The 26,574-nt window shown below is 54.6% G+C and overlaps 2 protein-coding genes across 2 annotated transcripts; one reads left to right on the top strand and one right to left on the bottom strand.

The window, feature by feature from the left end:
- Positions 1–125: 125 nt before the first annotated feature.
- CELF3 (CUGBP Elav-like family member 3) lies at positions 126–13,402 on the bottom strand. The gene is made up of 13 exons (XM_060138614.1): positions 13,258–13,402; positions 11,944–12,026; positions 6,747–6,795; positions 6,185–6,313; positions 5,968–6,047; positions 4,773–4,916; positions 4,431–4,572; positions 4,040–4,189; positions 3,558–3,623; positions 3,132–3,269; positions 2,756–2,899; positions 1,890–2,026; positions 126–236 (listed from the first exon to the last, which is right to left on the bottom strand). Exons 1-12 carry the CDS (start codon positions 13,400–13,402, stop codon positions 1,899–1,901), a joined length of 1,398 nt encoding a protein of 465 aa, XP_059994597.1. The 3' UTR covers positions 126–236; positions 1,890–1,898.
- RIIAD1 (regulatory subunit of type II PKA R-subunit domain containing 1) lies at positions 7,753–26,574 on the top strand. Its single transcript, XM_060138619.1, has 6 exons — positions 7,753–7,826; positions 19,023–19,193; positions 19,688–19,764; positions 24,589–24,635; positions 25,754–25,881; positions 26,489–26,574. The coding sequence occupies exons 2-5, from the start codon at positions 19,110–19,112 to the stop codon at positions 25,822–25,824; spliced, it is 279 nt and encodes a 92-aa protein (XP_059994602.1). The 5' UTR covers positions 7,753–7,826; positions 19,023–19,109; the 3' UTR covers positions 25,825–25,881; positions 26,489–26,574.

Here is a 26,574-nt window from a genome sequence, read left to right as displayed (position 1 = left end):
CCAGAGCCTTCGAGCCTGTTCCTTGCTCCCTCACAAAGGCCAAAAGGGCACCTGGGAGGAAACAGGCCCTTCGGGGAGGTGGGGTGGTGGGAGTGGGCCGGTGTCCTGTGCCCCCAGGGCCATGAAGCAGCGTTTGCCCCAGAGCCCAATCAAGGCCCAGGGCGGATGTGCAGAGAGGGCTGGGGCCAGTCGTGGGGCGAGGGGGTGAGGCGCCCCTTCCTCTGGTGTCTCCAGGCCTGTGAAGGAAGGAAACGTGGGTGAAGCTGTGGAGAAGATGGCAGCTGAGGCAGGTCCCAGGCCCTGGGTGAGGAGAGGGAGCTGGGGCGGCTGAGGAAGGCAGGTCATCAGAAAGGCCTCCGTCCAAACTGAACCATCCGGCCCCCCAGCCATTCGACAAGGGGCAGGGATGGAGGAGACGGGAGGGAGGGGCGAATGACACAAGAAACCAAAGGATATTTGGAAGGAAATACTCAAACAGCCCGTGAGGGAAGGAACATGGAAGATAACGGAGACAGGGACTAGAGGAGGAGGGGCAAAGAAATGAGACAACAAACAGGCAGGCAGAGGTGACTCAGAGAAAGGAGGAGGGTGCAGTGTCGGGACAGACACCTGGAAAAAGAGCAAGGGGGCATCCGCAAAAGGGCGGCAGAGCAGGCCAGGGTGGAACCAGGGCTGGACTTAGGGCTGGAGTCTAGTGGGGGCGAGCGAGACCCCCCAGCCCCTAGGGGGCGCTCTCATTCCTTTTTGGAAAGGAACAAAGAAAGCGAGAGAGAAATGCACGGAACACAGACCACAGTCACCAACCACTGTTGACCAAGCACATCCCGCGAGCTGCCCCCGGCCCTGACTCTGGGCTGGGGGGCGCTTCCCTCCGCGGACCCCTCCCCAAATAACAAACAATCGGCTCCAAAGACAACACGCTCGTTCCATGCAACTTACAGGGGCCCGGAGCAGGGGTCCGGGGATGGGGGCTTCGGCCGACAATGGACACGGGCCCTGGGCTGGGGGGCCCCCAGGGTGGGAGGAGTTAAGCAGCCAGGATTGGGGGGAAAGGGGGAAAAACAGAAAATGTGGGTATTGTTCTTGGGTTGTTTTTTTTTTCAGGGGTTTGGTCCAAAGGAGATTAAACAACACAAAAGTAATGAAAGCTCACAGCTCTGTGGCCATGAGGTTGGCGGCTGGCGGGCAGTGGGGAGGAGGGGACCTGTTAAGTGAAATTCACAGGCAGTCCAGCATTCCAGCTGCCTCCACCTGAACCAAAGCTGCTCCCCAGAGCCCTGACACTCGGACTCCCCCCAGTCTGTTCTGTGTACTCTCCCCTGTCCCGTGGGTCTGCTGCCACATGAGGGAAATCACCTGGGGTCCAGGGCACCGGGACCTGATGTCCCCACTTCTCAGGACAACAGATATTCTAGGAGCCAGTGATTCTAGGACCCTCCAGTACCCTAAACCAGCCCCCTATTCCCCAAACCCTACTCCCCTAATTCTACTCCAACCTAAAGGAAAACCAGAAAAAGAGACACACAAGACACATGGACACTGACCAGACAAACGAGACCAGATATTGGGGAGGTTCTAGGGAGTGGACACAGACATATACAGACCTGGCTCTCTCTGGGGTCACAGTGTGAGTGTGTGTGCACACGTGCACGCGTGTGTGTGTGTGCGTGTGTGTGTGTGAGAGAGCGAGAGAGAGAAAGTGAAAGAGAGAGAGACTTGGGTGATTGAAAAACAGCTGAGGAAGCTGCTGCAGATCCCTGCCTCAAGTGCCCAGAGTCAGGGGTGGGCATCCCTGAGGGTGGTGGGAAAGGGGGTGGGGCAGTCCAAGTGAGGGCCCTGGCTGCCATGTGAAGGGGCTGCAGAGGTCACAGGACGGGAGCGGGACCCACCTGGGGCCCTCAGTAGGGCCGGTTGGCATCCTTAGGCCGCTTTAGCTGGACTTTGAGGCGCTTCATGCCAATCTGGAAACCGTTCATGGCCTGGATGGCAGCCTGGGCACTGGCCGGATTGTCGAAACTCACAAAGCCTGAGGTGAGAGGGGCATAAGGCCTGGCCCAGCGCCAACCCCCCCGCCCCCCCCCCGCCCTGCCCCACTGTCCTGTGCTTAGGCCGAGGCCTGCTCTTTGCTTTCCCGTCACCACCCTACTTCCTCCAGGTCTCCCAAATGCCCGGAAAACTGCCCAGCACACAGGAGGCTTTCGGTAAATAGCTGTTGGTTGACAGGCTGAGTGAATGAGTCCAGTCCAGCCTCTCACACACCCTGGGACATTCCTTTCAGCATTCTTTGAGGGGCGGCAGCCCCTTCCTTGGCCTGGGTAGCTCAGAACCTGCCTTTTGAAACCTCCACTCTGGACCCTAAATGACTTCTGAAGCCCAGAGGACAAGCACGTCCCCTCTCTCCCCTGAAGCAGCCTTTCAAAGAGTGAAGGCAGCTAAACCCTGCTCCCTAAGCCTTCCTTTTGACAACTGAACTTCCCCAGTTCCCGAGCCTCTTCCAATCCTCACAGAGCATGGATCTGACCAGTTCTTAAGGAGAAAAGATGTGGTTTTCTGGAGGAAGAGATGGGCCTGGGCAGCAGCTGGTATGGGATGTCAGGAGTGTAAAAACTGGTCCTTTCAGACTCTTGGACAATCTGGATTTCAACTACTGGGTCCATTGCAACCATAAGTGCCTGCAAATGCATCAGATCTTGACCTCATCTGGAGTTTGGCCAAAATGTGCTATATTTTATCTTTTAGATCATCATATTCTTACCAAAACACTTGCTCTGATTGGTGGCCCGGTCAACAAAGACTTTGGCTGAGATGACGTGGCCAAAGGGGACAAACATCTGGAGGATCTCTGAGTCAGTGAACTCCTGGGGCAGGTGGTAGATGAAGATGTTGCAGCCATCAGGGCCTGGGTGGCAGTGGAGACAGAAGGAAGAGCTCAGTGACTGGGAGACAGAGTCAAGGTGCAGGGGGCCGGGGAAGGCAGCCCCCAACATGTGGGCCAGGGCGCCAGCCACCTCACCTGCCCCCCTCCCCCCAGTTTCATCCCCACACATGGGGCCAGAGCTGGCCTTGGAGCCCACGGCAAGGGCACCCCAGCCCTGAAGGCTCTTGGCTGGGACTCCCCGCCCAGGCCGCACCTTCCCGTTGCTGCTGCTGCTGCTGCTGCTGCTGCTGCTGCTGCTGCTGCTGGGGGGGAGGCGGAGGCTGCTGGGCCACCAGGGCGGGAGGCTGTGGGAACGCGGGCGCCACCAGGCTGTAGGCTGCCGGGTATGCTGCTGCGGGGGGAGGACAGAGAGAGCTAATGGGGTTCCTGAGAGGCCCCTGCCCCACCTGGCCCTCCCAGCCACCCCAGTCCCCCTCTCCCTCGCCCAGGCCGATGGAGTGGACAGGGCCGAGAGGTGTCAGAGGGGGAGCCCGTAAAGGCGTGTCCTCACAGGTATGGCCTGCTGGGAAGTCTGACGGGGTGGCTGGCAGACAGCACGAAGCCCAGGCCCAACTTCTGGGCCTCTTTTGCTCTTACCAACCCTTCCACCCAGGCCGGGGCCTGCGCTGGGGCTCCTCACCTGTATAGTGCTGCATCCCCGCGTAGGCCTGCTGCAGGGGGTCCACGGGGGCCGCAGGGCTCTGGGCTGGGGAGAGCAGCACTGACCGTGAGGGTGGGACTGGGATGCTGCTGGGAGCCCCACCAGTGCCTCTTGGAGCAGAGGCCAGGCAGGTGGGGAGGAGAGCCTCATGGGAGAGCATGGGATGTGAAATGAGAGGGTGGAAATGCACAGAGCCGTAGGGAGAGGGGAGAGCCTGGCGTTAGCAAGACTTGAGTCTGTGACTGGCTGTGCAACCCTGGACGAACTCACTTCGCCTCTCTGTGCCTCAGCTTCCCTGGCTGAGACCAGGAAGGAACATCCCTGCCCAGGGTGACAGAGCAGGAGAAAGCGCCGTTATCACCCCACAGCCTGGAGAGGGAAGGTGTGTCATGCCTGCCGGCAGTGAGAGCGATAGCTGGGGCGGTTGCTGGGGAGAGGGGTGGGTAGGCAGAGAACCCCACCTGGGTAGGGGTGAACCCCGTTGGGATACAGAGCATCAGGGGCAGGCTGCCCAGTGGGCTGGGTGGGCACCGGGCTGTAGCCGTTGACGCCCAGGGCAGCAGGGATTGCAGAGACGGGCGTGGCAGCGATGGCAGGAGGGGTGCTGGTTCCTGGGGAAGAGAAAGCGGCAGAGACAGAACAAGAGAAGCAGACACACACATACACACAAATGCAGAGAAGCAGTCAACAAGTCTGAGGGCAGAAGGGAGGAAGCAGGCTACTCTCTGACCCCTGAACCCCTCCCAGCCCCCATGGCTTCCCTGAGTGATGCCCTGTGCCCCCCTCCCCTCCCCCACCACGTGGTAGCTCCCCTGACCTGCCCCACTCACACCCAGCCCAGCCCTGCCTTACCTGAGGATGGGGTGATGGGGGTGGCGATGAGGCCATTGGCATTGATGGCGGCCATGTGCTGCATCTGCACAGCAGCCATGGTGGCCATGGGGCTGAGGTAGGCACTGTGAGCCGCTACCAGGGCCGCCTGCTGCTGCATCAGCTGGGGACAGGGGAAGAGAGGAGAGTGGGGCCAGCCCCCCTGCAGCCTGGCCTGGCTCCCCTCCCAACCCTGGTCCTGGGCATTGGTGGTGGGGGCGGGGGGGCAGGACGCTGGAGAGCGTGGGGATGGGTCCGGCCCAGCACGGGGAGGAGGGGTTGGGGGGCGTGAGGGCAGGGCGGGGGGCGGCGGGCAGTGCTCACGGCCTGGGTGTAGGCGCTGTAGGCTCCGAACTGGAGGGCGATGGGGCTGAACATGCCCAGCTGGGTGGCCACCTGCTGCATTCGGCGGAGACCTCGCTCCTTCTCCGTGTCAGCAAACTTCACCACCAGGCTGGACGAGGCACCCTGGGCACCGGCCGCCCATGTGGTCAGAGGGACAGAGTCAGGGTCTTTCTTCCCCAGAGCCCTCACGACCTGGCCTCAGTTCCACCACGCATGGCTTGGCCTCTTTGGGAGGGCAGCCATCATTGTGCCTATGTCAAAGCGGGGAGACTTTCATCCCACCCTCCCCCTGTGCCAGACTGTGCAAGAGACTAAAAAACGTAGAGGAATGTGCTGGGAAAGGGAAAGTGCTCCCAGAATGCAAAGGGCAGTCCTGGCTTCTCCATGAAGATTCTGAGCCGGAAATCCTCCCCAGGGTGGATCAAGCCACAGCAAACGTTTAACCTCAAGCTCGTCTTGCCTGGTAGCTACCCCACCCCCTTACCTCACCCCATGCTCCCACATCCCAGTCCTCACGGTGTGCTCAGGGATGCAGCCTCAAAGTTTCATACCAGCCTATGCCAAATAAAAACCAGCCTGGAACATTTGCAAGGACTGTTGTGGAATCCTAGGGTCTGGAACGCAGTTCTCTATCTGATGCTGCCCAGGTCCCTGCTAAGTGCTTGCCCAGCCTCTGCTGGAGAACCTCGAGTTATAGGAAGCTCACCTCCTTGGGAGCTAGCTAGTTCCTTCTGAGAGGTTTGTTCTGCTGGGGGAGCCCTCTGCGAGATCAGTCAGCTGACCCACTGCTAATGTGTGGGGCAGCAGGATGAATGTGCAGAGGGCACGCGGGGCCTCTAAGCAAGTGTCCCGATGCCCAGCCAGTGAGGCGGGGTGGGGGGAGGGGGGATGCGATATGGGAAGGAAGGAGAAGAGGTGAGAGGTGACCAGGGCTGAGGGCTGGAGGAGGCAGGAGAGGAGGGGCTGGGAGATGTTATTGGAAAGGGGAAGCTGTCCCTAAGAGGTTTGATTCTTCTGCCAGAAAATTCTTTTTGAATAATAGTCATTCAATAATAGGCAGTCCATTCTGGATAGTAAAGACCCTATCCAACACGGACTGCGCCCTCTGAGCCAGGGTCTGGCGTGGGCCCAGCCAGGCTGGAAGAGGCCTGAGGGCTGGGGCAACGGGACTCACCGGCAGGGTCCGGCTGCTGTGAAGGGTGTTGATGGCGGCCTGGGCCTCGGCGTGAGTCTGGAACTTCACGAAGGCGCAGCCTGGAGAGTTCAAGAGGGAGGAGGAAGGGGTGAGTGCCCACCCTTGAGGGCCCCGACAGTCCCCATTGCCCACGGAACCAGTGGGGGAGGGGCAGGAAGGCGGAATGCCCGGCGGGGAAGGGGCATCTGTGGGCTACCTTTGCTGGTGCCATCTGGGCCCCGGAGCACAGTGCACTCGTCTATGGTCCCGAAAGGCTCGAACATCTTCCGGACGTCCTCATCTGTCTGCTGCTTCCCTAGCATCCCCACAAAGAGCTTCCGGTCTTCTGGCGGGTAGGGCACAGGAGGAGGGGCAGGTTCAGGGCCTCCAGGCTGCTTTCCCAGCCCTGCTCCAGCTTGGGACAGGCAGAGAGACCCCTCCCCTTCGCCTTCAGCTCTTCCCTGGAACTCCCCTCACCCCTGACCAATGGCTCTAGGGCGTGAAAGAAGGGATGGTTGGGGGATGGGCTGCAGATACATAGACTGTGCATACCAGTTCTGAAGGACTGACTTGCACTCCACTCTGGGCCTCAGTCTTGCCGTCTCTGCAATGGGCTGGATCACATCCCCTCTGGCCACCCTGACTCCTATGCCCATCTTGACTGGGAACCCTTCAGAATTCTCAGACTTTCTTCCTCAGAAAGCCTGCCCCTCAGCTACTCCAAGTCCTAGGCCTGCGGATTGAGGGAGAAGGATTGAGTCCCAAGGTACAGAACCTACCTCCTCGGCTCTCGCTGTCGGCTGGCTTGACCTGGATCGGCCTGTTCATCTAAAGGAGAGAAGAGAAAGCAACTGCTGGGGACCTCCTCTGACCACCCCAGGAGGCCTCCCCAGGCCAGGACCTGTGGAGAGGCTAGAGGGAGTAAGCCCCAGGCCCAGCCCTCTAACGTGCTGATGGGAAGAGAGGGATGGGGCTTAATCTTGTTTAGGATTGGACCTGAGGGGATTAGAGGTAGTGGAAGGAGAGGATGTAGAGGAGGATGCTCCTGGGGCATGGCTCTAAGCTCAGGTAGGGCCCCAGATGATTTGGCCAGGGAGAGGTGCTGCCCTCCTTAGGGGGAGAGTGGGGCTGCCCATAGGACCCGGGTCCTGAGTTAGAGCCCAACTAAGGGCTGTTCAGCAAAAGCTGCCTCAGTTCTACAAAGTAGGAGCAACAGAGGCCACCCCCTCAAGCAGCCCCAAGGAAGACTCTAGACTGACGGAGACCCCACAGATGCCCCGACTTCCTTCTGACCCCTAGAGGTGTGTTTGCCTCTCTTTCTGCCCCCCTACACCCCTTGACCCCTGGGTGAAGGCACTCGGGCAGCACAAAGGGAGCAGATGCCCAGTCTCCGTGGCAACGGGAGAATGCGCGCCATGGCAACCGCCCACTCAGCCTGATTTATCCGTCCCCGTCGCCCAGGCGACCATGGTGACGTCATCACTTGTGCTGCTCCACACACCCGGAGAAGGAGTGGGGAGGGGGGGTGGGAACAGGGTATGCTGGGGGTGGAGGATTTGGTGGGGGCTGGGAGGTGGGGGAGGGGCCCAGGAGAGCTTCCTGATTCTGGAGGGAGGCGCTGAGCAGGCCCTGCAGGGGCCATACTGTCCAAGCTCCTGCCTTCCTCCTCCAGATCAAATCCTTGATGTCTCAACGCCAAGACAGCTCTAAGGGAGGAAATGCTGTCCTGTGCTCTTTCGCGATTCTCCGGGTACCCGGAAGTCCTCCTGAGCTCTACCCTCTCCCTACTCCTGCAGCATCTCCCTTTGTTCAGCCTCCAGTTGAAATGCAGACAGTTCCCCACTCCATGTTCCTGTCTGGTAAGAGGACTTGGGAATGACTCCCGCAGGTTGATTTCCTTAACCAGTGTGGGGAGCATCTTAGGAACTGGAGAGGGAGGAAAGGACTCAGTATTTCACATCTGAAAATATTTTGCTGTTGAAGGCTTTGACCGCTGGGGCCGCACCTGGCCACCCCACTCATCTGATGGTGGGGCAGCCCTAGTTCTAGTGACCAAAAAAATAAGTAAACAGAAGAAAACATTCATCCAAATTCTGAGGGTGGGGCCAAAGTTACCCTCAGGAAAGGCACTGGACTTCGAGGACTGGCTCTGCCACTCACTGGCTGGGTGACCTTGGACAAGTCATTTCTCTCCTCTAGGCCTCAGCTTCCTCATCTGTAAAATGGGCTGGATCAGGCGATCTAGAGTCAGGTTCCCCTCAGCTCTAGTATTCTAGCCTTGAGGTCTTGTGTGTCAGCACTTAACACAGAGAAGTGCAGAAATGATAGTTGCCCCTGCCCCTTCTCACACTGCACCCTGTTCCCAGGTGTCACGCCATGCCAGTCAGTCTGGCTGGACTCTGCAGGTGAGGTATTTTCAGCCCGGATCAAATCTAGGCCCCGCCTCAACCACTACTTCCTCCCTGTCCACCCCTCCCCCCCAATCTCTGGATCTGAGAGCAGCTGGGGGTGGGGGTGGGGGTGGTGGAGGGGGAACAGTCACACAAATCCTCCGGCCAATCTGCCCCAGCTTTATCCTCCACCAATCTGGGATTATCCCATCGGAGGTTCAATCTCCTCAGGAGCGCGTGTGAGTTTGTGTGTGTGAGTTTGTGTGTGTGTAGCAAGGGGTGGGGGCCAGACACTCAGGACTCTTGGTTCTTCACTCCCCTTCTCTCCCGTACTCCGGTCAAAGCCATCAGGAAGTCCTCTTACAGGCAGGTCAGCAGCCAGCCCCCCAGCTCCCACTACAGGAGAGGTAGGACTGGAGTCACAGCTTCGGGGAATTCTTATGCTCGGCACTAACCCCTTCCCAACAGGCCCCTGGGGATTTGTTGCTCTAGCTGGGGATGGGGAACCTGGGATCCAGGGAGAAAGGATGGTGTTCCCTCCCTGCAAGGCTCCCAGGCACAAAAATAGCATATAAATAAGTATCCACAGCTGACATGGATTCGCACAAACACACACACAAGTGCGCAGACCACAGCACAGACCACGTTGACGGAAGGCTCTCCCCACTCCCTCACAGACAGACTCCTCCCTCAGTGGCCCCCAGTGCCCCGTTCCCAGCCTCTCCTCCTTGGCCTGGCACTTCCTGTGGGAAGCTCGGCCTTTGTTAGCTCAGCTCGGGCACACCTGCCTCCTCCCCTGAGTCCAGCTGGGCCCTGTTTACCGGGCAACCTGGCGCCGGGCGCCTCTCTTCCCTAGCTACCACCCGCCAGGTGATAAGCCCTCCCCAGGGCCTCCCAAAGAAGAAGGGGCTATTTATACTCCTACCAAGTATCCCTGAGGCCCCTACCAACATGGTCACTTGTAAGTAAGTCCCTCTCACCAATAGCTAAGACTCCACTTCCAAGAAGAGCTCCCCATGCCCACAGATCTAATTTTCCTGAGGGCACAGTCCTGGTGCCCTGCCACTCCCGACTCCAGACTTGCGCCCGGTGTCCCAGACCACACACAGGTCCTCTCCATAGAGCCAGAATCCACCTGCCCAACGGCAAGATGACGGGGAGGACCCGTGTCCCCGGAGTGGGATTTTGGCCCAAGTAGAGGGGGAAGCGCAGGCCAGACAGGGGTCCTTCCCACCACCACCTCCAGGAGGTCACACCCTGCTCCTAGGAAGAATCCAGGGACCTGTGACAGAGCCTCTCCTGGGAACTCTTAGGGGAGAGAGAAGGAAATGCGTTTCCATGGCCATAGGCCCAGCTCCCATTCTTTCTCTCTGCAGCCTGAAGCTTCACTCAAATATGGAGGCATCTTCCGGATTCTGAGCTGACAAAGATGGGGAGAAAGGAGAGCGAGTAAATGCCCCCATTAGAGAAAGAACATGCAGTCAGAGGGCACGGAGATTAGACAGTAGGAGGAACTTCCCAACACAGTTGTGCAAGAGCGGGCACGCTGGACACACACACACACACACACACACACTCACACACACACACACACACACACTCAATGACTGTCTGAGGGGAAACACTGCTGCCAGAAAGGCAGGTGGCTGAGAAAAGATCTGGGGGCACAAAGGGTCAGGCAGAGCTTGGTTATAGACATCTGCTCCCCCAAACCCCCAGCACGGGGGGCCCCTTGGAGGATAGAACCCCTCACTTCCTACTAAAGGCTCTGTCAGGTGCCTCTGGATTCTGTCCCCTGGGGCAAGGGCCAAAGTGGAGGACTCAACCTCACCTGGGAGCTTGGGGCAAGGCTCGACAATTATTAACTGGGGCTCCCTTCTCACTCGCCTCCCACCCTGGGCCTTATTACCTCAGGAAGAGGAGGCAGCGCCTTTCCACACCCAGGGCGTAGCCCCGCCTGAGCCACACAGGCGGCTGGAGGGGGACAGAGCCAGGGCAGAAGCCCCCAGCTGGCACAGATGGCCCTGGGGCTCCTGTGCACCCGGCGCCGTCTCTCTCACCCATGTCCCCACTCCAGTACCCCTGCTTTCTACCTTCTCCCTTGTCCCTCTCTGGTTTCCGCAGGGGCTCTGAGAGATAGGAGACAACAGAAAAAGACAGAGAAACGGCAATGGAAATGAAAACTGCTGATTTGTGGGGGGCCTCCCCAGAGGAAAGAGAGAGGAGAGTTGTGAGGTCATGTGATGGGAACAGGGCTTCATGTGCCCAAACACACACACACACACACACACACACACACACACACACGCTGCTTAGAGCCCGAGCCTGCTCACACATACACAGATCCTTAACTCTGTGGGCGATGGCTCTTCTGGGCTACCTTGCCCCCGACTGGATAAGATAATGGGGTGAAGGTGGGGAGCTGGCAGCAGATCTGCTTTCCTATAGTGGTATTTAGGGTTGAGGGCCACAGAGGGTCACAGAGCCATGGAGGGTGCGAAGTTGGGAGTGGTGGAGACAGTTCTAATTTTCCTAGATCCCCCCCGCCGCCCTTCCCATCTGTTTTGTCTATTTCTCTCCCAGGAAGAGCTAGAGGATCGGGCTCCATCTCCATTCCCACACGAGGGAAGGAGAAGATGTGACAGGTGTGCCTCCAGCACTCAGACTGTGTTTAGCAAATGCTGGCTGGAGGGAAGGGTGGAGTTAGCTCGCAAGAGGTACTTTCCAGGGAAGACAACAGAAGCCGATAGATACAGAAAGGGCACGGCACATCCCTTCCCCACAGGATGGGTAACTGGGGGGCAGTCTGAGATTCTTTATTCCTGTCCGTGCCAGCCCAGGCCTGGGATGAGCTGCAAGGCTGCCTGGGAAGAAGACAAAGAGCTCTGACCTTGCAGGAGGGAGGCCACGTCAGAGGCACCCCCTGCCTCCCTGGGCACACTTGGTGGGGTCAGGCCTGATCTTCCACACTGATGGCTGCCCCTGCCCTTGTCTGCTGCCCGCAGCCCCCCTCCACAGGGCTTACTCCCAGCCCAGGCCCACCAGGCCCTGACCACCCTGATGCCCTGTGGCACTGTTCCCGCGGCTTTTCCTGGGAGACGCGAGGTGAGCCTGTTCGACCTCAGAAGTCAGCACAGAGATGCCAGGCGGGCAGGCACCAGCTGCCCATCTTGGGCCGCAGGCACCCCTCCCCCATTTCACAGGCAGATTTCCTCCCCGGAGCCAGAAAGAGTGCCTGAGTGCCTCCTGCTCACTCGGCCCTGCACTTGGTGTCCAAAGTCTTCTCCCCATGCCTCCCAACCAGCTAAGTCCCTCCTCTAAGTGCTGCCCCGGGGGCAGGTTGGGAAGTGGGGAAAGGGCTACCTCTGCTCTTTGCAAGGGTTATATCTACTCTGCTCATCGCTGTTTTCCTTCTCTCTTGGTGAGAAGAAATGCGTGCATCTTCAGCAAGGAGGCAGGGTGCTACAAGGAGGCAGGGGCTTCCCGGTGATGAGAGGAGGTGGAAAATACACTCAGTGTCTTGGGAAGGTGGTGCCCCTTCTAAGGCCCTTCTCAGCCCCCTGGCCTTGAAAAGGCCGGGACTCACCCCTGGAAGCGTCTTCTGTTCGTGCAGGGCGCTCTGGGCCTTCAGGGCTGAATCGCGGGCACAGTATGTCAGGAAGGCACATCCTGAGGAGGGGCAGGGGCAGAGAGACCGGGTCGGGGGTAAGTCCCCGGTCTCCCCTCCCTAAAAGGCCCCCTACCCCCCACGAAACTGAGGACTGGGAAGCTTGTCCCTTCTTGCCACCTTCTGCCTGCTGGGGTGGGGAGTTGTCTGAGAGGGGGTGCACATTCGTCCCCGGAGTCTCTGGGCTGATGAGCACAGGGCAGAGACCCCGAGACCAGGAGGCTTACGTGGTGGGGTGATGGAAGAGGGAGAACGCCTGGGCTGTGGGAGCTGGGGCTTTGTGTGGGGGGAGGAGAAGGGGCATGTGATCTCCAGACAAGTACGTGTAGTGCGGTTTTCTCTCTTCCTTAGCTGGTCTCCTTTCCCCTTTCTCCTTTGCCTCCACCTCCCTCCATCTTGGTCATCATCAGCCCTCTCCTCTCCCATTTTCTCTATTTCCTCCTCTCTCTCCAGCTCCATGGGAGGCAGGTGGAGGGTGGAGAGCTGACTAGAGAAGGAAAGGGAAGAGTGGGGAGCCGGAGTCCCTGGGCCGGTGGAGAGGGAGGCAGCGTGGCCCCTCTGACTCCCAGTGTCTGGGGCTCTCCAAGGCCTGACCCCAGGCCTGACCCTGCTTAGCTGCACAGCCCTTTGGCCTGAGGCACATCCTCTTTCACCCCCAGCTCCCTTAACTTTCGAGTCCCTACGCTTCCCAGATCTTTACCAATCTGTGTCCTACACTGTTTCCCAGGTCCCCCTCTTTAGTTCTGGAGCTGCCCGGCCCACTCCACGAACATCCACTCTTTCCAGGTTGAGCACCTGACCCTGTGTCCCGACCCCCATCCCAATAGTATCTGAGGCTACTAAGACTCTCAGTCTTGTGCGTGCTGCCCCCCTCCACACACACACCCCTGCCCAGCTCCTTATCTTTCAAACCAGCTCTCTCGTTCCACCATCCTTCCTTGAGTTCATCCACATCATCCCCCTTAACTTTGGGGTCCACATCTCTGCAGCCACCTGGACAACTCTTCCCCCAGAGAGGCTCTCCTTGGTCCTCCACCTGGGGTCTCCTGGTCACCCTAGCTGAGTTCTCTTCTAGCTCCTCCATCCACACTCCCCAGCCCATGAACTCTTTTCCTTCCAGATCAGCCTTCTCCAGCCACTCCATCCTTCCAGCCTGGCTTCCCCACCTCCTCCCAGCCTCCCAACCTCCCAGCCCACTCCCTGAAGCCTCTCCAGCCTGGCCTGACCCCTCACCCTTGTGCAGCCCGGTGTACTTGTCCTTGATGACAGTCAGCTCGAAGATCCGACCAAACTGTTCGAAGATGGGTTTCAGGTCCTTTTCCTCCAGATGCCTCGGTATCTGCCCCACAAACAGCTTGATGGCATCCGGTTCCTTCATTGGGGCGGCCCAGGAGAAGGGGCCGAGGGGAGCAGGGAGAGGCCCGAAGGCCAGGGGGAGCTGCCCAGCAAGGAGGCAAGTGGCTGGGGCTGGCTTTCCCTTTGGCCTCAACCACAGTGCTGAGCGGAGGGGCCGCTCTTCACACAAAGGAGGCCCAGGGAGTTGAGGGCTCGGGGTCAGGGGTCTAGGCAGACACTGTCATGCCACCAGGGGGCATAGCCCAAGCAAACGATCTCCCTCCCAGAGATCTGGCAGATATCCCAGGATGGGGGGCAGTGTGGCCAAGACCTGGAGGGTTAGGGTGGTAGCAGGGGCGCTGGGAACTAGGGGTTGAGATTAGAGCTGGAGGTGGAGGAAAGGGCCTGAGGAGGGTGATGGGGTTGCAGGCTGAGGGGTTAGGGTCCTGGTATGGTTGCCAGCAGCGTTGGGGGGGGCACTCCTGATGTGGGGCAGGTGGAGCTCTCGTTGGCTTCCCTGGGAGGACACCTCCCCTGTGGCTGATCCTTCTGCTGGGTCCGAAGATCCCTGATGCCAGATGCTTGATCTCTGATGGCGGCAGGGCGCCGGGGGTCCCTTTGGCCCTGCCGCCTCCCTTCAGGTCCTCCCCTCAGCCCCCCTCCCACCCCCACCCCGGTCCCCGGGCCTGGGCTGCTGCTGGCTGCTCCCGCCGCTGGGGCTGCCTGCTTTCCCGGTCACCTGGGTCCCGGAGCTCTGCTCTCCGGCCGCGCTCTCCTCAACAAAAACCTCCCCCCTCCACACCCCCCTCCCCACTCCCACCTCCTTTCCCCTGACATCAGTGATGTCAGTCTCAGGGGTGGAAGACAAATTCTCTACCCTGGAGAGGGACGCACAATCCAGACAGGAGCCACGCCCTCTTCCTATCTCCTTCCTCCCTGACTCCCTTCCCACCCCCAGAAGAGCAACTGGTCCTGTTGATAATAACCCTTCCCCCATCTTACTCCCTAATCACGAGTTGGGCAAGGCACTAAGATGGAGAATTTATAGAGGAGCCCTAAGGTGGGGTCCATTGTTCCGGGGGCTGGAGCTGTCCCCGGTGCTGGAAGAGAAGACCCAGGAGAGGGGAGCAGGGGGGAGGAAGAGAGAGGAGCTGGCGTCTGGGGAGACTGAGAGTGGGGAGCCAAGGGAAGAAAACAGGGAAAAGAAGATGGCATAGAGATGGCTGGGCAGATTAGGGGCGGGTGGGGAGAAGGGTGTAGCTGGGGAGGGAAGCAGGTCGCAGAGCCTGGGGGAAAGGGCAGAAGGGACCCAGAGAGAAAGATGGAAAGGGGGCTGTGGAAGAGAGAGCAGGGTGAGATGAGTGCAGAGAGGGAACTGTGTTTTCCAGAAAGGGAACCAAGAAAAACTCGATCTTGCTGGCATTTGCCGACGCCCCCTTCTCGCCCTCTGGGGCGTTTGTGTGTATAAGTGCGTGGGCAGGGAGGCAGCAGTGGTGACAGCGGGAGCTCGCACTTGGAAGCTGTTTGAAGACCAGGACACTGTTTAATTCAGCTTTTACTGTTCACAGTGTCCAGCACAGTGTCTTGTTCACACGTAGTAGGAGCTTAACAAATATTTCTCGAATAAGTAGTCAATGCCAAGAACCTCTGATGAGAGTAGATTCCTGATTCCTTCAATGGGCAGAATCACAGCTGGCAAGTTCCCCTTTAGGGCAGAGGAAACCCCCAAATTCCTTCCTTCTGCTTCTCCCCTCCCCCCCACCCCAGTTATGTTTCCTGACTGGGACTCTCTAATTGAGTCAGGTAACAAAGAGGGATGAGGGAAGCATATTTGGGGGCCATTACTCCCCTAAACAGTTAAACTTCTACAGATGATCAGTTTGCCCTGTGATGTCGAGGGAGCTTGGCCCCTCTGTACACTGGGCTCACTCACAGCTCCCTCTCAATGCAGGGAGTGTCTGCTGGCATCAAACCTCTTGGACGGGGCAGCCCTTGCCTGCCATCAGGTGCTCACCGACCTGGGCTCACAGCTTTTGTGGAACTCCTTGCCTCCTGTCACCCCTTCTTCACCCCAGAATGCGGCTGATGTCTCCACAGTGGTGCTGGTGTCTCTGAAATCTGTCCCGCCTGAATCCCAGCAGCCCTGCCTCAGCTCTCTGGACAGGCAGGCTTTTCTTCTGGAAGGGAATTAATAGTACTATCACTTAGATGGCTCTTACGGTGTTGGTCCGTGTCATAGGCATTGTTTAAGTGCTTTAGATTTACTAACTTGTTTAACCCTCAGCACCACCCTATGATGTAGGTTCTATTGTTATCTTCGAGTAAAGATGAGGAAACTGAGGCACAGAGAGATTAAATGACTTGCCTAAGGTCACACACTGGAAAGAGGTATAGCTGAGAGTGGAGCCCGGACAGTGTGGTTCCAAGTCCATGCGTTTAACTTCCCTGTCAAATCTCCTCTTGGGAATGGGGGGAGTGGTTGAGCCTAGCCTTTCTTCCTCTTGTGTCTTCATCTGAGCCCTGGGTGAGAGCTATCCTTCCTTCTACTGCTTGATTCTCCATTCACCACCATCCATCCTTCCCTAGCATCATTTCTGTGGCCTGAAGCCACATTCTGACAGGTATGTATGTTTGAGTGTGAGTGTGAGTGTGTGTGTGTGTGTGTGTGTGTGTGTGTGTGTGTGTGTGTGTAGACGTGATTACACTTCATGGTACGATGTCCAGGTGCTCCCAATAGGGTCCTCTAAAATGGGTGGGTAGGGGGAGATGGGAGAGGGCCCAGTGCAGAGTGGTCAGAATATGCGATGGCAGTGCCAGGGAGTCAAGAGTGCAAATACATCTGGAAAGTAACTTTCCACCCATCTCCCCACCCCCACTGCTCCTTCCCTTGCCTCCTAATCTGATCTTGGTATTTATGGAGATGCTAAACAGATCACACCCTCTGAGGATGGAGCCTAGGAAGACCCCATGGCCCTGTTGATCTCATTACTCTGTGTCTTGTCAGCAGATCTGCCGCCCTGCTGCTCATTCAGGCTTGGGGCTGATCATATTAATTGAAATATTAAACATTCACAAAAATGAATTATAATGAACTCCCCTCACTCCTCCTCCCAGTCAGCAATTGAGGAGACAGCTGCAGGCAGCAAAACGCCTCCAATCCTTCGTTTAGTTTGTGGTCCCCAGACGGAAGGCTTCAGTCTGAGAGAAGAGGTGGGGTTTAGGAGAGAAGATGTGGGAGCTCTCTTCAGGCCCTCCTTGCTGGGCGACTGTGGGCACCTCTCTGTTGTCCTTCAGGCTGTAGGGGAGGGAAGCCCTGTGGGGTGAAGACTGGGGGGAAAAATGACCCAGAGGCGCATACCAGGGAATTGCTCTCCAGGAAGAGGTGAGGCTTCCAACTAGGTTCCTCCAAGGTACTTTGTCTGCCCACCATCCCCAAGCTCACCCTCTTTCTTATTCTCTGCACTCAACGTTAAGATGCCCTACATTAAAAGATTATTGACTTTATAAAGAGAGAGCTCACTCCTGGTTTTAGATTCTTAGGAAACGAGACATGCTAAATAATTGGGGTACTTTTCAGAAAGGTCAAAATGTAGTGATGGTATGTGTGGGCAGAATGGCTAGTCATCAAATACTTGCTGGCCTCACTAATTGAAAACAGAGTGAAGACTTCTGTAGCAGAATCTGTGAGAGTGTACAAAGAATTGATTATATAATCTTCCTTCCCTCGAGTGGCTTCTACCTCAAGTGGAGAGGTAAGAAAGGCCAACACAATTTACAATAGTGAGAACTGAGGTGCTGTTAAAAAAAGAAAAGTAGCCTCTCTCATTTACACATATGTGTATTTGGGGTTTGGGCCATGGGATGTGGTCAGTCAAGAAAGGCTTGACTGATTCTCAAAGCACAAGAAGATCGTAGTTTAGCAGAAGGAAGACGTTAATTATTTTATGCATGGGGGTGGGGGATGGAGGGAGTTGTGCATGTATATGCCTGTGTGTGTGTGTGTGTGTGTGTGTGTGTGTGTGTGTGTGTAGATTTGACAGTCCAGACCAGCACCATTTACTGTAATGCAAGCTGTATATATTATTTAAAAATTTCTAGTAGCCACATTAAAAAAGTGAAAAGAAAAAGTGAAATGACTTTTAATAATATATTTTATTTAACCAGTATATTCAATGTATTATTCAACAAGTTTATATGATATATCCAAAATATTCAACATGTAATCAATGTAAGGATTATTAGAGATATTTACATTTTAAAATACCAAGTCTTCAAAATCCAGTGAGTGATTTATACTTACAGCTCATCTGACACTTTCAGCAAATTTCAAGCGCTTAATAGCCACAGGTGGCTCGTGGTGACCACATTGGATGGTGCAACTTAGAGGTTCCAACACTAGCTTCTCTGGGGGGTGGAGGGGTGGGAAAAGACAGGTCTTAGCCAACAGGAACTATCACGTCTGATTAACCTCTGCTCCTGCCTAAAAAAATCACTTCTGACAGATGGCAGCTTATCTACCTCTCACTATAACTCTCGCTCCTAAAAAACAATCAAAATGATTACTACCCAGATGGGGTTTCTGAGAAGAGGTTTGTAGCCCACTATTTAATTTACCTCTTGAGGTGTTTTTCCTGGCTTGGGAACTGCCAACATTTTCACTTCTTTTCCTCAGTCTTTTTTTTTTTGGCCATGTTGTGCGGCTTGAGGGATCTTACTTCCCTGACCAGGGATTGAACCCAGCCCCAGCAGTGAAAGCACGGAGTGCTAATCACTGGACCGCCGGCGAATTCCCTCCTCAGTCTTTTCTGAGAGGCAGATGGCAGAGAGACCGCCTCCCAGGCCATGGCCTAATGCTGGGCTTGTTAAGCTCTTTCCTTGCTCCTTGGGCAGTTTTCTCAAATCTGGAAAGACTGCCTCCTTTTGGGCTCTTCTCTGCCTCTCACAAGGTCTCTGCTGCTCATGATCTCCGAGGGGGTGTAGAAATTCAGCACTTGCGTGTATTGTCAGACAGCCTCCTGCCCTTTCTAGGTGCTATTTTCAGCTCTCTGGCTTTCTGTCTCACGTTCTCTTCTTAATTAGATAGCAGAAGAACACATCTTGAAGACCAACTGCCTTTCCCCTCCCCTACTCCATTGGGAGTGGGAAACATGATTTAGAATTTATAAGGAGCAGTTAATCTACACAAGAAAGTCAGTCCAAGAGGGGAAACTTCTGGCAGCATGTCCCCAGGTCCTTTCCAGCATTTTTAGTCTGAGAACATTCCTTCCTTTGTAGAACTCGGTTCATTCCATCCTATGGGGTGCTTTCATGTTGTGTTAAGAATCCAAGACTTCAGGGTCAAGTGTCTGCACTTGAAGGATGGAAGGGTTTGGCTCCCGGGCCGGTGGAAAGGGAAGAAGCCTAGCTTTTCCTTCCCTACTACTAGGCTTTAAATCAGAGTCAGGAACCAGATTCTGGGAGACTCTGCCTTAGGAATCCCTTTTCCAGTTATGCTCTAGAGCTAAAGAAAAAACTATTTGAGGTTGGGTGGGGTCAAGAAGGGCTCATTTTCATATGCAGTCAAGATGGGAATTCAGTCCCCAAATCTGGGGAAGGGGATCCTTTTGACACCTTCTAGAGCTTACTCCTCGGCTTCAGAGTGGCCCCCTTATTGCTTCTTTCAGCCCCGCCCCCTTCTGGAAAGGGCGGGGCCAGGCCAGGGGCGGGTCCTCACCAGCCGCGCCTCCCGTCGTCTTGACGACCGCGACAAGATGGCGACCCTGCCGGGCGGGATTCAAGGGCTGTACCCCGAGGCGCTGAGCCCCGAGCAGCTGGAGAAGCTGCGCGGCTTCAAGGTGGGTGCGGCCCCCGACCTCCGCCTCCATTAGACTGCAGCTCCCCATGGGTAAGGGCCCCAGAGAAAAGGGACGTGGAGCCTGTTCCCAGATAAAGGGGCGGAAGGCTCGGTGGGTGGGGACACACCCGGCGGACCCTAGGCTTCTGGAGCCCTGAACAGAGCCCGACAGGCGCCTGAAAGTCCAGAAAAAAACTTAAACAGGGATGGGCCAGAGAAATGGACCGAAATGACTGCCGGATACTTTAACTTAGATACAAACAAGAACTTCCCAACGGTAGAGACCCGACCTTAGTTAAGGCCCCTAAGCCTGAGCCGGAGGCAGCATTGAAGATGTTGATCTGTAAGAAGACAGATGGCTTCAATGTTCAAACGTCCTGGGAAGAGACCCGGGTTAAGTGCGCACGTTGTTTCCCCAAGCCCCCCACACCTCCAGGGCTTGAACCCTGAAATCTTTCTCCTCATGAAGCATGACCTTTTTCTCTTGCCCTCCAGATTCAGACTCGGATTACTAATGAAAAGTACCTAAGGACCCACAAAGAAGTGGAGTTGCTCATAAGTGGTTTCTTCAGGTAGGTGGTTTTCAGACTGGCCTTGAGCAAATAGTGGAAATCTCGTTGGGGATAGATGAGTGTGAGTGACCTCTTCTTTCTTTAAACACTACTTGTTGCTTCCTTTAGGGTCTGAAGTTTAGAAAATATCCTGAGATTGAATATTTTCTAGCGCCGGGGTCTGTGGCACCCAGGGTTTTCTTGTTATCTCTAGAGGTTTCCTTCAGTTACCTCAAAATTCTCAAAAATATTAATATGCATTCACTTTAGCTCTAAGGATCAATACATACCTTCCAACACTTGGAAGAGGAAATTTGGCATTGAGAAACTCAGCAGGCAGCCATTGGGTGTAGAACCCTATTCTCTATCAGAGGCCTTTAACAAGGTCACTAGAACTTAAAAAAAATTCAGACGTCTGGCCTTTCTTTACCTGAGAACATTGGTGTGGAAAGACTCTCAAGGGTTGGAAGCCACTCCCTTGTAAGTCATGGGGAAAAGAAAACCATTTTCCACCATGTCTTGGAGCACCTTTTTCCTTCCCCCACACTGCCTTTCAGCATGGCATTTGCTTGAATGAAAATGTTCCTAATAGGATGAAAAGCAAAGAACTGAGGGAAAAAAAAATCATGGAGCATCAATGGATGAAAACAATAGAGCTATGTCGAATACTGTTTGGCTACAAACAGATAGGCATGATTTAAATAATAATGGCTTCCATTTCCAGGCACTGCTGTTGGTTTCCTACATTAGCAGTTATCACATTGTATAATTGCATTTTCTTTCTCTCCCTGGACCAAAGCTCTAAGCTGGTGGAGCCATGTTTGTGTCCCCAGGGCCCACAGTGCATGACATTTTGGTACATTTTTGCTGATCCTCCTAGCAAGTCTACAAAGATAGTTTATTATCACTTCCATTTTACAGGTGAAATACCTTCCCCAGATTGCTGAACCAGGATCCAAACCCCTGGTTTTTCCACTGTGTTGCACTGTAAGCACACAGGAGCTGGGGAGCCAGAGGTAGGGCTCTCCTTTGTCTTTTTAAAAGTAGGCCTGGAGGGGTGTCTTTTTTCCATGCTTCATTGTTCTTCAAAGTGGCAGCCGATTCTCAGAGGGCAGATAGGGGAAGGGGAAAGGGAAAATGGAAACCTGTCTGTGAGGTTTGGTTTTTTGGGGCCAGGCTTAAAGCTTGGGCAAAAGATAGTTTAGGGGTCCTCTGTCAGTGTCAGCCCTGGAGATCAGGCCATCACTTTCTGTACCTTTTCTTCTAAAGGGAGATAAAGGATGACATCTTTCCTATCCTGGGGAGCTTGCAATCCAAGTTAAGAATGATTCCAGCAGCGAGATTGGGGATAGATGTTAAAACCTGAATTAACTCACCATTTGCAATGTTCACAAACAAAAGGATTAGAACCCTTGGGGGTGGTGAATAAAGAGGGTGTTGTTTTAGTCACATGGCAGGGGTGGCCCTGCTTCTCTGCCCAGGAACAGTTTCCAGGAGGAGCTGGGTGTCTGCAAGGACAGCTCTAGGCATCTTCCCTTTCCTTCCTTATCATCCCCCTCCCTGGGCCAGGTAGGCCACCAGGCTTCTCCTTTTGCTGTCCTGGAAGCTCCTCTCCTGAAATCCTCCTGGCCCCTTTTAGGCCTTTCTCTTTCTGAGGGGGAGGGGAGAGGGGAGAGGAAGTGTTTGAACTTTGAGGGTTTGCTTTTGGTTTTCTTTTTGGTGTGATTGTTATTTCCTTTGGATAATACCAGAGTGAACCAGAATCAGCCCCTCGTCTGCATTGGATGCTTCAGATGGTCCTTCCTGTGAGAAAAGAGGAAGGGAGAAGAGGGGACAGAATCCTGGGCAGCATGCCTGTCCTCACCTGTCTGCAGGTCTCTGCTGTACACTCACTGCAAGTCATGAGAAGCCCCACTCTGTTTTTGTTGGGAGGCAAGCTCACCACTTGGGTTTTGCAGATCCTAATGATTTATGGCCATTCAGCTACAACTCTCCAGCCTATACTCATATATACAGTATATGGAACTCTTAATGCCTTGAATTTTAGAACTGAAAAATGTTAGAAATAGGGATCTAACTTATTTTAGGCATCCAGAGATCTCAGGTTTTAGGCTGGAGATATGATAACGAAGTGTGAAATTGTAGACAGGCTTTATTAGGTGTTTTTGTAAACAGCCAGGCAGATGAATCTTCCCAAACCATAGCACAGATCATATCATTCCTTGGCTGGAGAAATCTTCAGTGGATCCACAATATTGCCTTTTTTTTAAAAAAAAACATTCTATTGAAATATAAAGTACAGACAAGTGGCATATCCTAAACTGGCTGAACTTTCACAAGCTGAGAACACACATGGTACTAGTGTCCAGATCAAGAACTAGAACCTGACTAGCACCTCAGACCCTTTGTGGCCCCTTTCAGTCACTTCCGCCAGAAAGTTAGCCAGTATCCTGACTTCTAATCACACAGATTCATTTTGCCTTTTTGTGTACTTTATACAAATGGAATTCCACAATATGTGCTCTGGCTTCTTTTGCTCAGCAGTATCTTTTTTTGTTTTTTTGCGGTATGCGAGCCTCTCACTGTTGTGGCCTCTCCCGTTGCGGAGCACAGGCTCCGGACGCGCAGGCTCAGCAGCCATGGCTCACGGGCCCAACCGCTCCGCGGCATGTGGGATCTTCCCGGAACGGGGCCCGAACCTGCGTCCCCTGCATCGGCAGGCGGACTCTCAACCACTGCGCCACCACGGAAGCCCCAGCAGTATCTTAGATCCTCCATTCTCATTGCTGTGTAGTATTCCACTGTGTGACTCTACCACACTTTGTTTATCCATTCCCATTGTCTCTTTTTTCTTCTTTTTTTTTTTAAATTTTATTTTTATTTATTTTTGGCTGCGTTGGGTCTTTGTTGCTGCAGGCGGGCCTTCTCCAGTTGCGGCGAGTGGGGGCTACTCTTCATTGCGGTGGCGCATGGGCTTAGTTGCTCCGTGGGACCTTCCCGGACCAGGGCTCAAACCCATGTCCCCTGCACTGGCAGGCGGACTCTCAACCGCTGTGCTACCAGGGAAGCCCGTCTCTCTCTTTTTTTAAAATATAAATATGTTTATTTATTTTTGGCCGCGTTGGGTCTTCATTGCGGTGCGTGGGCTTCTCATTGCGGTGGCTTGTCTTGTTGCGGAGCACGGGCTCTAGGCCCATGGGCTTCAGTAGTTGTGGCACTTGGGCTCAGTAATTGTGGCTCGCAGGCTCTAGAGCGCAGGCTCAGTAGTTGTGGCACATGGGCTTAGTTGCTCCGTGGCATGTGAGATCTTCCCGGACCAGGGCTCAAACCCGTGTCCCCTGCATTGGTTGGCGGATTCTTATCCACTGTGCCACCAGGGGAGTCCCCCCACCATTGTCTCTTGAACTGAGTATGAATGTCTCTCCCTGGTCTTCAAGGCCCTCCATACTAGGGCCTCCTTCGCTTCCCACTACTCCCTGCACGTGCCCCCACTCCAGCCAGACTGGACCTCTCTGATCATTCCACCGCCCTCTGCAGGGGCACTGACACTCCCTGAGTGCTCTTCTAGACCCTGGGGAAACAAAGGTGGATACGACCCAGTTCCTACCCTCTGGAGTTCACTGTCAACAGGACATGGGCAGTTCCCTTTAATTTTTGGGCCTTTATTCCTGCTGCTCCTTGGTCTGGAAGGCTCTTGTCCCTCAGCCCTCGTCCCATGTGTACCTCAAGGGCACTCTCAGACGCCAGCTGCTCTGTGAGGATTTGGGGGTCTTGCCGTAAGGAATCACTCTCTCTCCTATGATCTCCCAGCACACTATTTCGTACCCTCCCGTAGCACTACCTGGAGGTTACTTGGCCTTTTGGACATTTGGGAACTTACCCATTTCCTTTCACTTGACAGTAATTCCTTTGAGGTGGGGCTGTATTTTATCTTTTTAAAATCAATCCCCCATATCTTATATAGTGACTTACACAGAATTTGTGCTCAACAGTTCTCAAATTGAATTGAAGGAGAAGAGGGGAAGCAAAATTCCTGAAGCTTGGGAGGCAGGGGCCTCCTGGGCAGGGACAGCCTTCCATGCTGGTGGGGCAGGGCAGCCACGGCCACAAGGCCATGTTGTAGAGCACTGGCCTTGGAACCACAAGACCTGGGCTTCCTCTCCTTTATTTACTTGCTTTATGAACTTGGGCAAATGGTCAACCTTTTGAAAGCTTGCTTTCTTCATAGGTAAAATGGGGCACAGTCATTGCTGTTTCACAGAGTGTAGAGTGAGATAACGTTTATGAACGAGCTTTATGAGCTATAAAAGTCGGTGGGCTATAAGGCAGTTTCAGCTTCCCAGTGGCACCGGCGCCCTGGGTTTTGTCCCAGTGTCCACTGTATGCAGGGCCAACAACCATCTCAAGTCCGTCCTCTCAGCGTGGTTTACTGTGCCCTCCCCGCCACCCGTGGCAATTCCTGGTTACACTTCCTTGGAAGGTTGTGGGTTGCACATCTGTCCCACCACACCTGAGTCCCTTGAGGAGGAGGCAGCGAGCTCTTCAACTTGCCGCCTGGCCTGGGCCTGGTCTCTGGTTCTGTGAAATGTTTGTGGAGTGAATGACAAGCTTCACTTGGCTGCAGCACTTGCTGTCTTGTGAGGTGAGCGTTCCCTAGGCTTCTTGCCATTTAGAATGTCTTGCTCCTGGCCTCAGATCCTGACTAGAAGGAAAATCACGAAGGAAAGGGTCCTTGGCAGGAGTCCTCTGGCTTTCCGCCTGCCAGGACGGGTGTGTCTCGGGTCATCTGCCCCGACAGTGCAGGACCTGCTTTACCTCCTCCCCTTATCCCTTGATGTTTTCCAGAGAAATGCTTTTGAAAAGACCAGACAACATTCAAGAATTTGCTGCAGGTGAGTAAGGCAGCGTCCATTTTGGGCGTTTGATAAACGAGCACCAGGAGTGTTACTGTGAATTTAGACTCGGACAAGCCCAGGATTCTCCCTGCAGAGTCTGGGGTGCTTCTTTATCCAGTGTCTCCCAAGGGAGCTTTTTTCAAAAGGCTCTTTCCTCAATGTCATTTCCTCAAAATGAGGACAGATAAGAAACGAGGCAGAACTTCCTCGTGGTAAAGATTGTTAAGAATTTTGAGATTCCCTAAGGAACAGACTGGCAGCTCTTTCCCTGGGAATCTTAAAGCAGGGTTCTCAACCCTGGCTGCACATTAAAATAATCTGGGGAATTTAAAAAAAATACTGATGTCGGGGCCCACCCCCAGAGGTTTTTATTTAATTAGTCTGGGGTGGGGCCGGGCATCCACAGTTTTAAAGGCTCCCCAGGTGATTCTAATGGGCTCCGCTGCCCTGAGATGGCTTGAGGTCAATGGTATTTAAAGGGAAGGGGCTGGGCTCGATGATTTCTTGGGTCCTTTTAGCCCTGGGATTACAGCCTCAAACCGTTTCTGACTGAATCTAAGTATGTCTTTGCTGTCACAGCAGATGCTGCCTCTGATTCACGTTATGCTGGGTATATAAAAATCCTCTTCTGTCGTCATCCTGCAAGAGCCTGGCTCTCCTCTGAGAGGATATTCTCAGAGAGGGCGTGATGTCTCAGAGACAGGAGCCAGCAGGCCGAGCTGAGACAAGAATAACACTTGGTATTTATTTGGGCCCCAAGATGGGCCTGGAGCAGAAAGCCAGAAACTCCCTCAGCCCTCTCATGGCTCCCTGTGCGTCAGCAAGCTGACAGGCCAGCGGCAGGGCGGTGTGGAGGGGACAGGGGCCGCCCTGTCAGCCCTTGCTGGGAACGCTGGAGCTGGAGGCTCAGAACTTCTGGGGGGGGGGTGTGGGGGCGGGGAAGACAGTGACCTTGGGATTTGCTGTGGCATCTCATATTACATTGTAAAGCAGGACCACCAGTAACAGTCCTGCTAAGACAGAGCCTTCCTGGCTTTTTAGCAGAGTGAGCTGTCTCTTGCCTAGTCTTTTTCCCTTGGGTTTAGATGATTTCTTCTTTTTACTTCTTACCCCAGACTATTTCACGGATCCAAGACTTCCCAACAAGATTCACATGCAGCTAATTAAGGAGAAGAAAGCGGCTTAATTAGCAAAATCATGATGCTCAGCTGTTGAGAGAGAACAGAAAGCATCCAGCCTCGGGGTGGGTGTTAACCTCACTCACAGTCAGAGGCTTCTTTACTCCTGTGAAAATAAGCACTGGTTCCTCGGCCCAGGGTGTGAAAGAAACCAAACAGAGACGCTGCAGAGAAGTTCCGCGCAAGTGTTTCATTTTCCTGACACTACTTTAGGGAATGTGAAGAGAGGCCCAGGGTTTGTCTGGCATGTCCGTGGCAGGGAGAGACATCCGTCTTCTTAATCTAGTGACATGGATCAAGAGAATGGAAGTTGAGTAGTTCCGGAGGAAAGAGAGAGCCAGGGAAATGGGGTGGGATCCGTTAGTATCAAGAGCCTGCTCTCAGGCTGCAGAATTCCTGTGTGCTTCTGCAGGTGGCCTTTTCCTTGTGTCTTTGGCGGTGGGAGTAGAAGGGCTTTCCCACTGCTTCTGGAAAGGGTGGGGGCAGTTTCCCTCGTTGCATTTGGATTGGGCGCTTTCCTGCCCCCTTCATCGTCAAACCAGGCTACGCCGTGAGGGCCATCACACATTTTTCAGGCAGGATTTCTGAAATGATTTTGAAGGTTGGGATTTTTAAATGTGAGGTGGGAAAAAGCCACACTCCTGATTTAGCAGCACCATTTCTGTTTTGCAGGGTCATCTGGAAGCGAGAGAGCCCTGTTGCCATCAGTGTGGGTTTCCGGGCTGTGTCTGCTGTTGCAAAGGCTTTTAAAGATGCTC

This window comes from Lagenorhynchus albirostris, chromosome 2 (genome assembly GCF_949774975.1).
Source record: "Lagenorhynchus albirostris chromosome 2, mLagAlb1.1, whole genome shotgun sequence".
Taxonomy (NCBI): Eukaryota; Metazoa; Chordata; class Mammalia; order Artiodactyla; family Delphinidae; genus Lagenorhynchus; species Lagenorhynchus albirostris.
This window is presented reverse-complemented; position numbering and strand designations above follow the sequence as displayed.